Source organism: Coturnix japonica, chromosome 28 (genome assembly GCF_001577835.2).
Source record: "Coturnix japonica isolate 7356 chromosome 28, Coturnix japonica 2.1, whole genome shotgun sequence".
Taxonomy (NCBI): domain Eukaryota; kingdom Metazoa; phylum Chordata; class Aves; order Galliformes; family Phasianidae; genus Coturnix; species Coturnix japonica.
Genome location: NC_029543.1, coordinates 3,471,880 through 3,486,349, shown reverse-complemented (window position 1 = coordinate 3,486,349; position 14,470 = coordinate 3,471,880). Strand labels below are relative to the sequence as shown.

Below are 14,470 nucleotides of genomic sequence, written 5' to 3'. Positions count from 1 at the left end.
GTCACGAGCCGACAGGCCACGTGACGCTGCCCGCGCGCCCCGTCCCCTCCCTCCGGCTTCTACTCGCGCGGAGACGGGCGCCTTCCGCTCGCGGCCGGAAGTGACGTTGCGCCGGGAGCGCGCGGCCAATCGCGGTGCCGCTTACGTCGCGAGCGGAGTCCAATGGCGCGGCGGCTCGAGGTCCCGCCCACCGGGTCGGCGGTGACGTAACGCTCCGCTCGGCCAATCGCCGCGCTGCGGGCCGTGATGGGCGGCGGGCGCGGCCTGTGAGGCGGCGCGGGGGGCGGGCGGTGCCGCAGGGGCGGCGCCCGGGAACATGGCGAAGACGTACGACTACCTGTTCAAGCTGCTGCTCATCGGCGACTCGGGCGTGGGCAAGACCTGCGTGCTCTTCCGCTTCTCCGAGGATGCGTTCAACGCCACCTTCATCTCCACCATCGGTGCGCGGGGCGGCCGGGGCTGCACACAGCGCGGGGGGCGCTGCGGGCCGGGACGGGGCTGTGCCGTGCCGTGCCGTGCCGCGCCGCGGTGCCGTCGGGCCGTGCGGTGCCGTAGTGCAGTGCAGTGTGGTGCCGTCGGTCGGTGCGGTGCTGTCTGTGTGGCGGTGCTGTCTGTGTGGCGGTGCTGTCGGGCGGTGCGTTGCGGGCCTTGTCGCTGCGCTCGGTTCGGGTCCGATCCCGCGGGGCGCTGCGGGCGCTGAGCCGCGGTTCCGTCCCGGCCGTGGGGACGCTGTGCGGCACAGTCTGGTCGGGGGGAAGCGGAGGGAAAAGCGTTGGTTTGTCCTCTGTAGAAGTTAAATGTAATGAGTTGTTTGTCGTTGCAGGCATTGACTTTAAGATCAGGACTATAGAGCTCGATGGCAAGAGGATCAAGCTGCAGATATGGTGAGGCTCGTTGATGCAGTCGGTGCTGCAGTGCAGTGCTGTTACTTTGTGTGCAGTTGTGCTCTTCAGCGGTATCATTAAACTAAAGCAGTTTTAGTGCACGTGAAGACCAACGTGTGACATGAATGTCTGACAGCATTAAGGTGGGAGGTGTGTGACCCCTCGTTCCATCTGTTGCAGGGACACCGCCGGGCAGGAGCGATTCCGCACCATCACGACGGCGTACTACAGGGGAGCCATGGTAGGAGCGCGGCGCAGGGCGGTTCGGCTCCCAGCAGAGCAGTATCAGAGCAGCCTGCAGTGCTGCAGGCACAGCTGCCTGGACTTGGCTGAGCGCCGGCGCTGTGCTGGGTGCTGGGAGGGCCCGGGGCAGACGGCTGCAGTGACTCACTGAGCTCACACCCCATCATTGCATCTGGCAACACGCGCTGACGTTCCGGGTTGTGCTGAAACAGCTCTTCTTTATCAGTCCTTAAGGCACTCCTTTCTGTTACAGACAGGTTTAACTGTTGCATATATGATCATAGCCAAAACAAGTATCTCTCCTTCCTCCTCAGGGCATTATGTTGGTCTATGACATCACCAATGAAAAGTCTTTTGAAAATATTCGGAACTGGGTCAGGAACATTGAAGAGGTAACTTCTCTTTACTTGACATTCAAGGTGCTGTTTCTCCCTCCAAAAGCAGTTGGAAATTAAATGCTTCAGTAACACTTCTTTCAAATTTAGAGTGGGTAGAAAATAGATTAAATGAAAGTCAGGGAATGCTGTGGGTAACAAATTTGCAGTGTGTGCTTTTGATTTGATTTTCCTGGCACAGAGCTGATGGTTCACAGGGCGCTCACAGAGCAGTCGGTGCCTGCAGTGCAGTGCTGGGATCAGGTGCTGTGCAGGAGCTCAGAAACCTACAGAGTGCTCAGCACCCATGTATCCATTTGAAGTTCTTGATGGAAACCTCGTCATTTGGCAGTATTTGTAAGACATAAACACAGTCCTTTCTTTCCTCTGTTCCTATCTCAGCATGCCTCTCCGGACGTTGAAAAAATGATCCTTGGGAACAAATGTGATGCAAATGACAAAAGACAAGTTTCTAGAGAGCAAGGGGAGAAGGTAAGTGTCACGGGCTGCGCCCAGATGCTGAAGGTGAAGGCAGTACGTAGAAGTCAGTGCTCCCTGGGGTGATCAGTGTCTGCAGAGCCTGCTGAGCTCCTTCCTGCCAGCACTGATGCAAAGTGCAGTTGCTGCCTGAGCAGAAGCAGCCTGTGCTGCAGTGTAACAGCAGCGCTCATCGTTGTGTGTGCCTCCTCAGTGGAACTTCTGAGTGCAGCTACCGAACGCTTCCCAAGCTGTAGCTGCAGTCCAACAAAAAGATGAGTCTGTTCAGAATGCAGCTGGGTTACCTGGTTGAGATGTTAGATGCGGAGTAACTGAGTTCTCAGCCAAAGAAAGAAAATCATTTAGGAATGGCTGCTTTTGTCATACACAGGTAGGCAGGGTTGTTGTTTCTGGCATCGGATGTCAGTTAAAGTAGAGAATGTACTTTTATGTACCACAGACGTTACAGAACTGACAAGGTATCTGTTAGAAATAGATGTATGTATTTAAAGACAAAGGAGCAGACAAAAATGTGTGTTTTGTTCTATGAAAAAGAAGAACAAAGTCCAGTAAGAACAGATGCTGATAGCAATGCAGCTCAGTTCCTGGTTTGTGGAGGAGATCCCGCGCTGTCTGTTATGTTTATGGCTGTTCCTGCAGCCACCCGACTAACACAGAACCTGCTTTTGTTCAGCTTGCAGCGAGTTTTGGAATTAAATTCATGGAGACCAGTGCAAAAGCAAATATAAACATAGAGAATGTAAGTACTGCGACCTTTCTCTTGTATTTATTGTCTTATAACGCGTGAAGATAAGCTGTAAGAACAGTTGCCCATCCTGACTGAGTGCAGAACTCAACTGCTGATACTTCATATGGGCTGTTACAGTCAGAAGGGCAGATTATTGTTAAACAAAGCTGTTAAGATTGTGTTTTATTAACTGTATTTCTTATTACAGGCATTTTTCACTCTTGCCAGAGACATCAAAGCAAAAATGGACAAGAAGTTGGTAAGTGACTTCTACTTAGGCTAAGCTTTGTTTAAATGGAGGATTAACACCAAGAGCTGCATCGCAGTGAATGGTCTCCCGTGGTCTCCGCCTGGAATGCACTGAAGGTCACAGAGATTTGTTTTTAGGTTCAGAACTGTGTTCTGCTCACAGCATGGAAACCATTGGGTCTGTGTTTCAGGATTCAGCTGCAGTTGTTGATGTTCTCTGAACAGTTTTCCTGTGTGTTGTTTAGAAAGCCATGCGAGTGGTAGAGGGGAGCTGCTTTGCGATATTTCTTGCTCCTGCAGTCTGGAGAAGTGAACTGTATAAGTTTTGAGTGTCTGCTTCATACTCTATTGGCTTCATTTCATGAAGAAAATCAGATTGTTTCTACTTTACTGGTACCCTGAAGTATGCAGCACAAACCAAACATATCCTGCAGTTTTTCTGGCCTCTGCTGTCTTTGGTTTGATGGAAAGGAGAGCCGGCTCTGTACTTGTTGGTCAAAGGCAGAAGTAGGATGTGCAGCTCTCTGACTTTTCACAGAGGCTGATGCAATTGAAGTCTTAAAGAAATGAGTGAAAGCTCCTGCTGATTTTTAGTAATGCTTTTTGTACGATTACAGATTTGATCCGACAGAATGTATAGATGAATTATAGGCAATAGAAGCAGTAAAGTATAAATAAGTAACTGAAATTCTTTGCATCTTCAGGAAGGCAATAGCCCGCAGGGCAGCAACCAGGGAGTCAAAATCACACCAGACCAGCAAAAGAAAAGCAGCTTTTTCCGATGTGTTCTTCTGTGAGGGACACAGCCTTAATCTGAGCACCTGCTCAGCCCAACTGGACTGTGCCTGTTCTGAGTGAGACTTCTCTGTCTGTGGACTCGAGCGTTTCCAGCATACCTTGTCACTCTGTGACCATCTGAATAAGAAATTGTTTATTTTAGTAATTGTCTGACTCTTCAATTTTGGAGATGAAACAAGTTTATTTTTGTCAGATTGCCACTGGGCGGGCAGACGTTTTGTGTAGCAGAGGGAGTACAGATTGAACATGACCTGTAGGAGCAGCTCTGCTGGCAGGCTTCAATCTTACTGTTTGTATCTGTAACGTATCCAAATTAGAAAGATTAAGCTAAAATCAGAAACTGAAATGCCAATATTAATAAAGTACAGGTACATGTACTTGATACATGCACGTATCTGTGTCAGGATGCATATGAAGCAGTTGCATCAAAACAACCAATAAATGCACTTATGTAGGCAGTACAGGCTGCGCCTTCTCAGAAGGTAAAAGGAAGCTTTTTACAGATCACCTCTTTGCTACTACAGAAACAATTCTCTGATCTGCTCTTCTTACTCAGCTGTGTTGTAGACAATCCATGAGTACAACAGGAGCTTAAAAAACATCCCAAGGAATCTCTATTTTTTTAGGAGAAGCCAGGTGTGCTGTAGGTGTGATGGTTCCTCACTGCCAGGAATTCCATTCTCTGTTCCAGCTAACCAGACTTAATTAAATGGTCCACACATCTGGCAGGAGAGCTGCAGATATTCTGCACTCTGTTTTAATGCAGCCCACAGGGATACGAGTCCAACACTGCACATCCCAGGGAACAGCTTTTCCTTCTCTAGTTGAAAATGGCCCCCAATCTGTCCTGATGTAGTAGCGAGTTATAAATTGTGACAAGGAGATGTATTGCACTGCTTCCAGTTGTGTGTCCTTATGCACACTTGCTCACATATGCAAATAAACGTTGCACATACGAACACTTTCTGAAAACAACCTTTTAAAGCTGAGATTTGCCTTGCTGCCATGCATTGATCATTTCAGTTTTCAAGCAGCAGCAAACCTGTTAATAGCATGCATCAATGCAAATGATGTTTAGTCCTCAGTGGAAATATTTATTCTTATAAACACAGTCTATTACATTCCATTGTATAAAATGTAACGGCCTAGTAAAGCACCTAGGTAACTAATTGCTCTCATTTGAGAGGCTGTAAGCCTGACTAATTAGATTAATAAAAGGAGCCAGTAAGAGCAATCTACTTAGAAGTCTGCTGTCAGTAATTGGAGTTCTGGTATATATAACCCAAATGAACATATCAGCTGTGTCCTGCAACTCACTGGAATTGTTAACGTGCTGCTTTGTTTACATTGAAAACTGCACTTAAGGATAAAATTAAAGCTCACTTTAAAGATAATGAATTTACTTACCAGTTTTGTTTTCTTCAATTTTCTGGTAATCTGTCTTGGCCTCAGAGGAGCACTCCAAAGTGTTACTGGAGTCAGTTATAAATCAGAGAGATTTTTAAACTTACCTGCAGCGTACAACTGAGCTCAACAGGAATACTGCCTGCTTTTCTAAAAGAACAAAGGAAATTGTGCTGTGTAAGTTACTGGCTTAAAAAATGCATTCAAAATGCCATCAACTTTTTTCTTTTTAATAGCTAGCAGATTAAAATGAGCTCTGTTCGTTATTAAATCTATCTGTGAAACCTTCCTCTAAGCAGAACCTTGTATTGTTTGCTTTGTTTGCTTGTGGCTTTTTAGCGTGAGGACTTGGTGACAGTGCACCATAGGAAATGACACACAGACATATTGGTAGGATAAAATCACTTCAGAGGCACTGAAGAACCTTCTCGTGCTCCAAAGGATAGTTCCTACAGAGCTGTAGACCAGACAAGCAATGCTGCTAGCTTGAGATAAGAATGGGGCTTTTTTAGCAAAGGAAAAAAAGACTGCTCTGAGGACTTACCAGTATGGAGTTGGGGAGGTGCTTAAGGAATGGTCTAATGCTGTTCTCCTGCACAAATCAGATCTGCTTCATCTTTTGCTTTTGGCTTAGTGGTACATGTGGATTGTGTCACATCCAATCACCTCCTTTAATGTAGCCAGATGTTGCAGCCAGAGTTACTTCAGGAAGTGACTGGGAAAATCATTGGTTAGTCTGCCCTGGTGTCACAGGGCTGCCCGTCGTGACAGTGGCTCATGCCCATTGACAGCATCTAAATTGTTTGTCTTGAGATAGGAAAGAAATACCATATTGACTTACAAACCAAATCATCTTTAAGCCTCCATCTGCTAAGTCTGATGTTACTCTTTTGCATTAAAAGCTAACTCCTTGTCTGTGAACATGTTTGTTTTTGGGTTGTTGCCCATATCAATATAATATAACTTTCAGCATGATTTCCTTTTCTGAGCTGATTGGTTTTGCTCAGTGAACAGCTGTGATATTGCCCAATCTCAGGAAGGTTTGTGCAGTTACTGTGACCTGCAGTCATCTCCGTACTCCTATAGTATGCAGACTCTTTGCAGAAACTGAATCAGTGTAAACAGTAGGAAAGCTAAAATGCAAATATAGGACAGGGAAAGCTTAAAGACACCGCAGTTGCATGTCTGTGTGGCTACGTGCTGCCAAGTACTGACAACAAATATGGAATAAATACAGCATGTAGTTGATGCTTCCATCACATAATTGAATTATTGTGTCACTGAATATAGGAGTGCATTTATATGTAAGCTTTCGTTAACTAAGGCAGAACAAATCTGAAGTTGGATACAGAAGTTATAAAACAGGAATTTAAGTGGATCTGAAAAGCTGAGAATGTGCTTGCCACACATTTTCTATGTCTAAATACCACTAAAATGCCAGGTAATCGTTTAACACTTGGTTTGTAGAGAAACAAACCCATTTTTGAGCATGTTCTCAAATTCCTTTAATGAGGATCATAGAATTCTGTGGTTGACCTTATTTTTGAGGCTGGTTGCAGTATGCTGGGTAGGTTTCACCCTTTCGGGTGCTGAGCTGTCAGCTGATTTGTCAGTGTGTGGTGGAAGTGCTGTTTCAGTGCTGACATTGTCCAGTTCCTGTGCTGATGGGCACCTCTCACGTTCCACAACATCAGAGCCTCATGCTACCATCTGACTTTCAGCCTCAGATTTATAAATCCTATGGATTATTGTAAGTCTCATTACTGCTGCTGGAAATTATTTGGTCTCCTTTCGTGTGGGATAGTAATCATCTTACTGACAACTGTAAAGGGTTTTACTGTTGTGGTGGTTTGGCTGATGCTCACGCTCAAAAGCTGCTGGGATTTCTTGTTTTCTTGGATAAGAAATGGATGGAGGTTATGCTGGAGAGGAAGTGGACAAATGACTGCTGAAAGAATGGTCTCCAATTCTGCTAGAAAGTCATGGGGGTTGGGAAAGAATGATGACTAACTTGTGTCTTCGTTTATAGATGAAATAAAGATCTGTTCGATTGAACAGTAATGGTAACGTGCAGCTTGATTATTTCAGGCTGCCTTATTCTTTGACCCACTTCTTTCACTGATGCTTGGAGTTCTTGTCTTCTGTAGCTGATCAAAGTGCAGCAGGCTGCTCTCCAGCCTCTGCAGGAATCGTGCTCTAAGCTGAGCGTGAGTTGGGACTCATGATTTCGTTCTGAGGGGATCTTTCCATATCCCAATATTTTAATAAGCAACTGTAAACTGTGTTTAGAAGGACCACTTTTGGCTGCCACCTTTCCCACATTACCACTGCTTTCTTAAACACTTCTCATTGATTTTGATGTTTGTATAAAAGACAGAACTGTTGTTTATTACAGTATGTATGTTTTTACTCTGTACAGGACCCTGAGCACTGCATAAATAAACTTCTTATAAAGAGAACTTTAAAAATTGAGTTTGTCAGTCCTGTTCATCATTAATATATACAGATCCTTTTGTAGAAAACAGTGTATTGCCAAACACAGGGAAGAGTGCCAAGAACATGGGATAGGATCTGCTTTTATTGTTTAAACTGACTTGTCACTGTAAATTCTGAATAAATCTTCCCTTTATCCATCTTAAAACCTGTATCGGGCTTCTGTGGCACATTAGGATTGACTGAATCATTTGTTAAGGCTGTTAAAAGACACTAGAGGAGTTGGCTACACAATTTAGATTAACATCATGTTTTTGAACCTATTTTTGAAGTAGATGTCATTCTCTGGACCTCAGAACTTCAGCTGAGCACGTTCTCAGTGTGTGTTTTCCAAGAAAAACCAAGTTCTATAGGCAGCAGCATGTTTTCCTAAACCTAGAGCTAGCTTTGTCTCAGAGGAAAAGAGTAGTTCAGTAGGAACAGTACAGAAATTCTACATGCAGTGTGAGTCTATAACAGTGTGGGCTTTTTAATGGATATGGGCTATTTTCATAGGGTCTTTGTTTAAGCAGCTGTAATTTCATACAACCCCCACCTGGTGGTACCTGAACTTAAAAAAACGTGTATTTTCCCCCATACCACTGCCCCAGTGAGGGAAGGGGGTGGGAATAGACAATTTTATTGAAACACACCTTTTGTGAAATCACAGGGAAAATTCAATAAGGATGAACTGTCCCTTTTAAAGAGGTAAATAAGAGTTCTCTGGTTCCATTTCCAGAAACTGTTCAAGAAGAAGCGCTTTCATCTTTGTTTTGCTAGGTTCAGATTCGAATGTGAAATGTGCTGTTAAAAAAGGAAGCAAAGGTCACTCATGTATCAATTTACTCCATTCAAAGTGATTCATTATAATTAAACCTAAAACTGTAGTTTAAGTTGGAAACTATTTTTCAAATCACCTGCAAAAAATTGTTACATTAAATAAATACAAGATGTGGAATGCTGTTTTATGTAAGACATGCATCAGAAAGCATGCTTGGACTATGTTATTCACTGAATGAGCTGATCTCAGGTATTTATCAACAGACCCTGAGTGCTAGTATTAACTGTTTCACTTGCCAGGAGTTTTAGTCGTGTAAAAAGGACACAGGAGGTTCAAAAAGCAGTAATGAAATACAAGCCTCCATGCTTTCACATGCATGTGTTTTCCCTGTCTTTGTGATGGGCAACTCTACCAAAACTGCTGGGGAAGAGTGGAGATCTGTAACCACTGAGCAGCCAAAGTGTGCGTTGTGATAGAGCAACTGGGTGTTATAAACTGAAAGCAAATATTACCTGAGGAAATCTGGAGCTCGAATTATCATATGCTGGAAGTCCTCCAATGAAAGCTTTCCGTCGTTGTCCAGATCAGCTTCATAAATCACCTTATCACATGCAAGGTTGACTTCTTCTGGGGTGAGTTCGTTACGGGTTAATTTGTTAACAGTTTTCTCCAAGTCTGATTTGCATATGTAATCATCATTGTTAAAATCTGTCAGAAGAAACAAAAAGAATTCAAAGTGAGAAAAAAACAGTGCTTTACATGGCTGGCTGCCAACACCTAATAGGAAAGGTTTGGTTTCCAGGCTAGTAACGTATTTGCTTTAGAATGTTGAAAAGAGGAAGGAAGTTCTGTGTATTTGTACAAAAAATATAAAAACAAAATAAAAACCTTCACCTCGTGTCTCCCTGTCCTACCAAAGGTAACAATGGTAAATAGCGCAGTGGTTAATCATAGCCAAGCCATAATTAAATCGTTTTAGCAAATGAGCACTACTGAGCTAAAGGTACGAGGGAAGATAAGAAGGGTTAAGAGAAGATAAGAGGCCATCGGCTTTGGTGGGGGTTCACTTAAAGACTTTGCTGATTCATCTACTATTTAATTAAAAAGAAAAAGTTGCTTTGTGGGGTTTTGCTTTGTTTCCGTTGGTTGTGGGGTATTTTTGTCTGTTACACTGTCTGGCTTCGGCTGATCCTGAGGAAAGTAACAAAAAATTGCACTGTGAAGAAAGAAACTTGCCCTTGGAGCAAACTGCTGGAGGAGTGAACTCCCACACAGCCAAACCCAGCCCAGCCCCACTGCCTTGTGGGCAGCCAAATCCCAAAGCAGCTTCTCAGACAGAACGGTTTCTTAAATGTTTTATCAGTTCTTGAAAGCTGCAGATACTTTCAGGTTTTTAGTAAATCCTAATCCCAAATAAATAAGAGACAACAGGATAATAGGGACCAGAAGTTTCTAGAAGAGTGGGCATTCAACAGAGAGAGAAATGCTGCATTAAAACATACCTAACTAGAAACCATTACAGTCACAAAATGGATTATTTTGCATTCCTATACGCAGCTACAGCTTTTCCTCAGCATTTACTTTTTTTGTTCTTGTTTTTGAGGGTTGTTTTCTGCCTGCATCACTCACCATAAATTTTAAAAGCATAATAAGCTTTTAAGTCTCTGGGAGCCATCTCACTCAGCACAGAAAACATGTCCAAAAAGTCATCTAAAGTCATATTGCCATCTCCACTCTCTGAGAAAACCTCTGCTATCCGCTGGCGGAATGGATTGTCCTGGGAAATAGAATACAGCACTGAGGGAAGGTCATCTTTATGAGCATTTATTTCAGCGCAGATAAGAAAACTGGTGCACAGTAATTTTTGTTGTATCCCCTTTTTGTCAGCCAAATACCCCTTTTTCTGCTATTATGTTTTTGTCTAATCTCTTCGGCACAGCTGCTGCCTTCTTTAACCTCTACGCAATTTCAGGGTGTTTTCAGGAAATCATTAGAAGTTTCCAGAAAGGTTTGACTTTAGTAAGCAAAATTTATTTGTATTTCATCCCCTTAGTAATTAGTACTGGATGAATTATTAAAAATGGTAGATTAAACTGCTCGTGTCACTTGATTCCAGCTGTGCTCCTTGCTCTGTACCTTCAGCTCTGGCATGCTGCCAATGAGCTCATAGGGAAGTGTCACGTTTGGTTTATTGGTGTAGTCGAGTGGGACGAGCTGCGGGGCCAGATCTCGGTATCTGTAGAATAGTCTGAAAGAGAAAGGAAGGCTCATTCAGGGAGCAAGTTATTGAGACCTTTGAGAACAATGTGTTTGCCTTATCTGTTCTTCATACTCTGCATCCTTTACCAGAAGGATGGTATCAGTCCCTAAGTCACATTTATCATACTCTGTAGTAGACATTAGTGGAAGAGGCAACATTAAAAAAGCAACACAGTGTAACTGGTGATAAATACAAAGCCCTCGTGCTTTCAGAACAACTTAACAGGCTTTTATTCACCACAAGTATCTCTTTTTTTTCCATCACAGCCAGATTCAGGAGACAGAATGTATGCACAGTCATCTGGATGTATTAGTACTTTGTCAGCTTGCAATTTTCTTCATCCCTTTGTGTGTGTGAGGATCCCATTCATAGCTGTCATCAACAAAACAATAGCATAGAATTTTAAAAGGGTTTCTTATCAATAATAAATGTCTTATTCATGACACACTTATGGCTCTGGCCTCTACTTACTACAAGGAGAGGCAGATTTAAATTTCAGTTATTACGGAATCTTTCATTTTTTATCTAATATTTAATTCATACATAGGTATCAAAGCTCTAAATGGGGATATTCAGTACAAAACTGTTATTCATGCTCCATCCTTCAGAGCTATTAGCAAGCAATGCCTGAATTTGAGAGACTGAAAAGTCTTAGTCCCATAGGACCAGAATACCAAACCTGCCTTTGGCAGATCCTTTGGCCAGGGGTTAAATAGAGTATTTGACGAAGTTCATGAAGGCTTTGAGAAGAATGCAGCTCAGGGTAATCACTGCTAATTATTTACATGAAGGAAATGTGAATCAAATTGGATACAATCATTAATGATTTCTTAAAACAGGCAACATGTCCCGAGGTACAACAGTACATTTTGAAGCACTTGTCCTAAAACAAAGTGAAGGGAACATGGATGTCAGCAGCAAAGTACACACAAAAATATGCCCTGTTACATTTATGGTGTAGAGACTGTTACCTTCACTGAATATTTAAAACCCGGCTTACTTTATGATAGATTGTATAGATAGTTTTTGTACATTAAAAGAAGAAAAAGAAAGAAAGAAAGAAAGAAAGAAAGAAAGAAAGAAAGAAAGAAAGAAAGAAAGAAAGAAAGAAAGAAAGAAAGAAAGAAAGAAAGAAAGAAGCTCAGATTGTCCAATGTATGACTTTCATTTTGTATAAATGCATTTTAAAGTTACTTTAAAGTGTTCTTCATCTTTCATACAATCTGTTTTGTAGCAGTCTCTGTATTTTGCACACAGAACATACACACAAGACTCACCTCAGAATTTCTTTCCTCGTGAAGAATGTGCAGTCCTATGAAATAAGACATCATTGTAAAGGCAGCTTTTAGCACTCATTGGCCCTGACTCTTCCACTAGTGACTCAAATAGAATGATGCTGTGGCCGAGCACTAACACCCTTTCATTTTGTATATAATTAGGAATACTTTATCACTTTTCTTGATGTAAGAACCAAACTAAAGTGTCTTACTAAAATCTTCACTGTAATTCAGTTCTCCTACTTAGTAAGTTTTAAACAGATTGCTTAAAAAAATAAAAATAAAAACACAACAGCAACACCATTATTCAGTGTTCTGTCTAACAACTCATTTAGTTTGTTTTGTACCTGATATGCATCCAGTTGCTCTGGAGTGAAGATGGTTTGCTTGTTGCCCATTTCTGGCTCTGAACGCTGATTCTTCTCCCATCGTTCTTTCCTCAAAGTCACCTTTATAGGAGGCCTGGATATTCAGATATTAAAAGCTGCAACAATGAGGTTCAGGTAAAGCAGAGGATCAAGTAACCAGCTTCCCTATTCTATGGGCTACAAAGAGCCATAATAGGAGCACTTCATCAAATCTCTAGTCTGGCTACTCACGGCTCCTATCCAGCATCACTCACCTGTCTCTGTGCACACAGAGCCTCATGTTACAGCACTGAGCCACACGACTAATAGCTTCTGGTCTGTGCCTTTGCAGCAGCGGGCAGGGCTCGCAGACAGCACATCTTCATTCCTTCATATGGCAAATTACCTGAATAGTGTTGGTAATGCCTTTACTTGTTAAGATTGGCGCTGAATGCTCGGAGCTGGTCACAGTGGTGGTCACCACTGATCTTTTTTGTCTCATTTTTCGCTACAACACACACTGCATTGCTCACTAATGTCAGTATTGGCTTTTCTTGGGGCAATACCTGTAAAGTCCTCTTAGCCCCTCTATCTCTCCATTAACACACATTATCTCTAGTTAATGTCCATTAGTGTGACAAGCATGCATATATACAGGTCCATATGTGGCTTTTACACTGAAAATACAAGAGATTGCATTGTTTATACATGAAAACAGAACCGTGAGTTAAACGTGAAACACAAGGGTAGGGTGTGGAACTAACAGCAGCACCACAGGAGCCGCACAGCTTCACTCACCCTTAAGGTGCCTTAAAACAAGCGGCAGCGATTCAGATTCGGTCGGTTCGGAGTGGAACACCGTGGGTTGGGCTCGAGGTTCGGGTTGTGGCCGGGCACTTCGGGGCCGCTCGGGTTGTAACGGCTTTTACCTCAGCGCCCTGTGGCGGGAACGGCGCTGCCGCCAGGGGTCGCTGTGGCGCTGGGCGGCCGAGCGATGGCGGACTACGAGGCGGTGCAGCGCGGGCCGCTGCGGCTGAAGGGCGGCGGAGCGGGGCTGGGGGCCGGCAAACGGTGAGCGGCAGGGAGAGGGGGGAACCGGGAGCCGGGCCGGGGGCTGGGAGCTGAGCGGCGTCTGTCCGCAGGAAGAAGAAGAAAGCGAAGGACAAGGCCAAGATCCTGGAGCAGATCGTGAGCAGCAAGAAGCAGGAAGAGGAGAAGAAGCGCGGCCTGGATAAGCGGACCCCGGCGCAAGTGGCCTACGAGAAGATGCAGGAGAAGCGGGTAGGGCCGCACTGCCCCCGGGACGTGGGGCGGGTCGGAACCCCACGGCAATAACTGTGATCTTGTGTCTTCTTCCAGCAAATGGAGAGGATCCTGAAGAAGGCCTCGAAAACACACAAACAGAGAGTTGAGGTGAGTGGAAGTACCATCAGCTGGGCAGCGCTGTGGGGAGGGCTGCGCGATGGTGAATGCTCCAATTCTGAGCGCTCTGTTCCTTTGCTGCCCCTCAGGATTTCAACAGGCACCTGGACACTCTGACGGAGCACTACGACATCCCCAAAGTCAGCTGGACCAAGTGAACGGGCGGCGTTTCGGGGCCTCGGGTCAGGAGTTGTGCTCACACCAAACAGGGCTGCCGTGTAAACCTCCGTATTCATGATACTGAATATTTCATATGTCTTCGGAACATTTATCACCTTGTACTGCCGTATTTCAGTTTCAAAATACTCAACAAAACCTCTTCTTTGGCTGTTGACTTATGGGGTGTTTTTCAGTGCTCAAAGCTGAACCCAATTGCTGTGAGACAACAGGAGAATGTTCCTTTATTTGTCCTATGCCAGCAGCTCTTAGAAGAAGCAGTCTGTGGCAGCATTACATTGTATGAGCTGCTCTTATCAGTGGCAGAACTGTGTAATTCCTATATAAAATCTCTGAGTTGGGGCAGTGGTGTCTGCTGTATTCTACAATCCTTATGTCTTTACTGTAACTTATTAAAAAGCTCCTTTTATCCATTATTTCGGTGCTCCTTTCCCTGCAGTGAGGGTGGTGTGCTGCATGCAGTCTGTATGGCTGCATTTACAGCTCTCACAGGTGATGTGAATCACATCCCAGACCCTCACACACTAATTCAACCCAAGCGTTTTCCCTCTGGTACC

General features: G+C 44.1%; 3 protein-coding genes across 6 annotated transcripts; 2 read left to right on the top strand and 1 right to left on the bottom strand.

The window, feature by feature from the left end:
• The first annotated feature begins 86 nt into the window (after nt 1-86).
• Nucleotides 87-7,636, top strand: RAB8A (RAB8A, member RAS oncogene family). Its single transcript, XM_015886399.2, has 8 exons — nt 87-440; nt 824-884; nt 1,065-1,125; nt 1,442-1,519; nt 1,904-1,993; nt 2,673-2,738; nt 2,935-2,985; nt 3,680-7,636. Exons 1-8 carry the CDS (start codon nt 317-319, stop codon nt 3,770-3,772), a joined length of 624 nt encoding a protein of 207 aa, XP_015741885.1. The 5' UTR covers nt 87-316; the 3' UTR covers nt 3,773-7,636.
• On the bottom strand, nt 7,073-13,227 carry CIB3 (calcium and integrin binding family member 3). Of its 4 annotated transcripts, none has more exons than XM_015886397.2 (8): nt 13,113-13,227; nt 12,590-12,720; nt 12,315-12,451; nt 11,968-12,002; nt 10,567-10,678; nt 10,060-10,207; nt 8,943-9,138; nt 7,073-8,453 (listed from the first exon to the last, which is right to left on the bottom strand). In XM_015886397.2, exons 3-8 carry the CDS (start codon nt 12,363-12,365, stop codon nt 8,432-8,434), a joined length of 564 nt encoding a protein of 187 aa, XP_015741883.1. In that variant the 5' UTR covers nt 12,366-12,451; nt 12,590-12,720; nt 13,113-13,227; the 3' UTR covers nt 7,073-8,431. The 4 variants fall into 4 exon arrangements, with proteins under 4 accessions (XP_015741883.1, XP_015741881.1, XP_015741884.1 ...); XM_015886395.2 differs by having other exon boundaries at nt 12,315-12,429; XM_015886398.2 differs by lacking the exon at nt 12,590-12,720.
• Nucleotides 13,228-13,279: 52 nt separating this feature from the next.
• Nucleotides 13,280-14,329, top strand: FAM32A (family with sequence similarity 32 member A). The gene is made up of 4 exons (XM_015886400.2): nt 13,280-13,385; nt 13,457-13,595; nt 13,674-13,727; nt 13,826-14,329. The coding sequence occupies exons 1-4, from the start codon at nt 13,309-13,311 to the stop codon at nt 13,892-13,894; spliced, it is 339 nt and encodes a 112-aa protein (XP_015741886.1). The 5' UTR covers nt 13,280-13,308; the 3' UTR covers nt 13,895-14,329.
• The last annotated feature ends 141 nt before the right edge of the window (nt 14,330-14,470 follow it).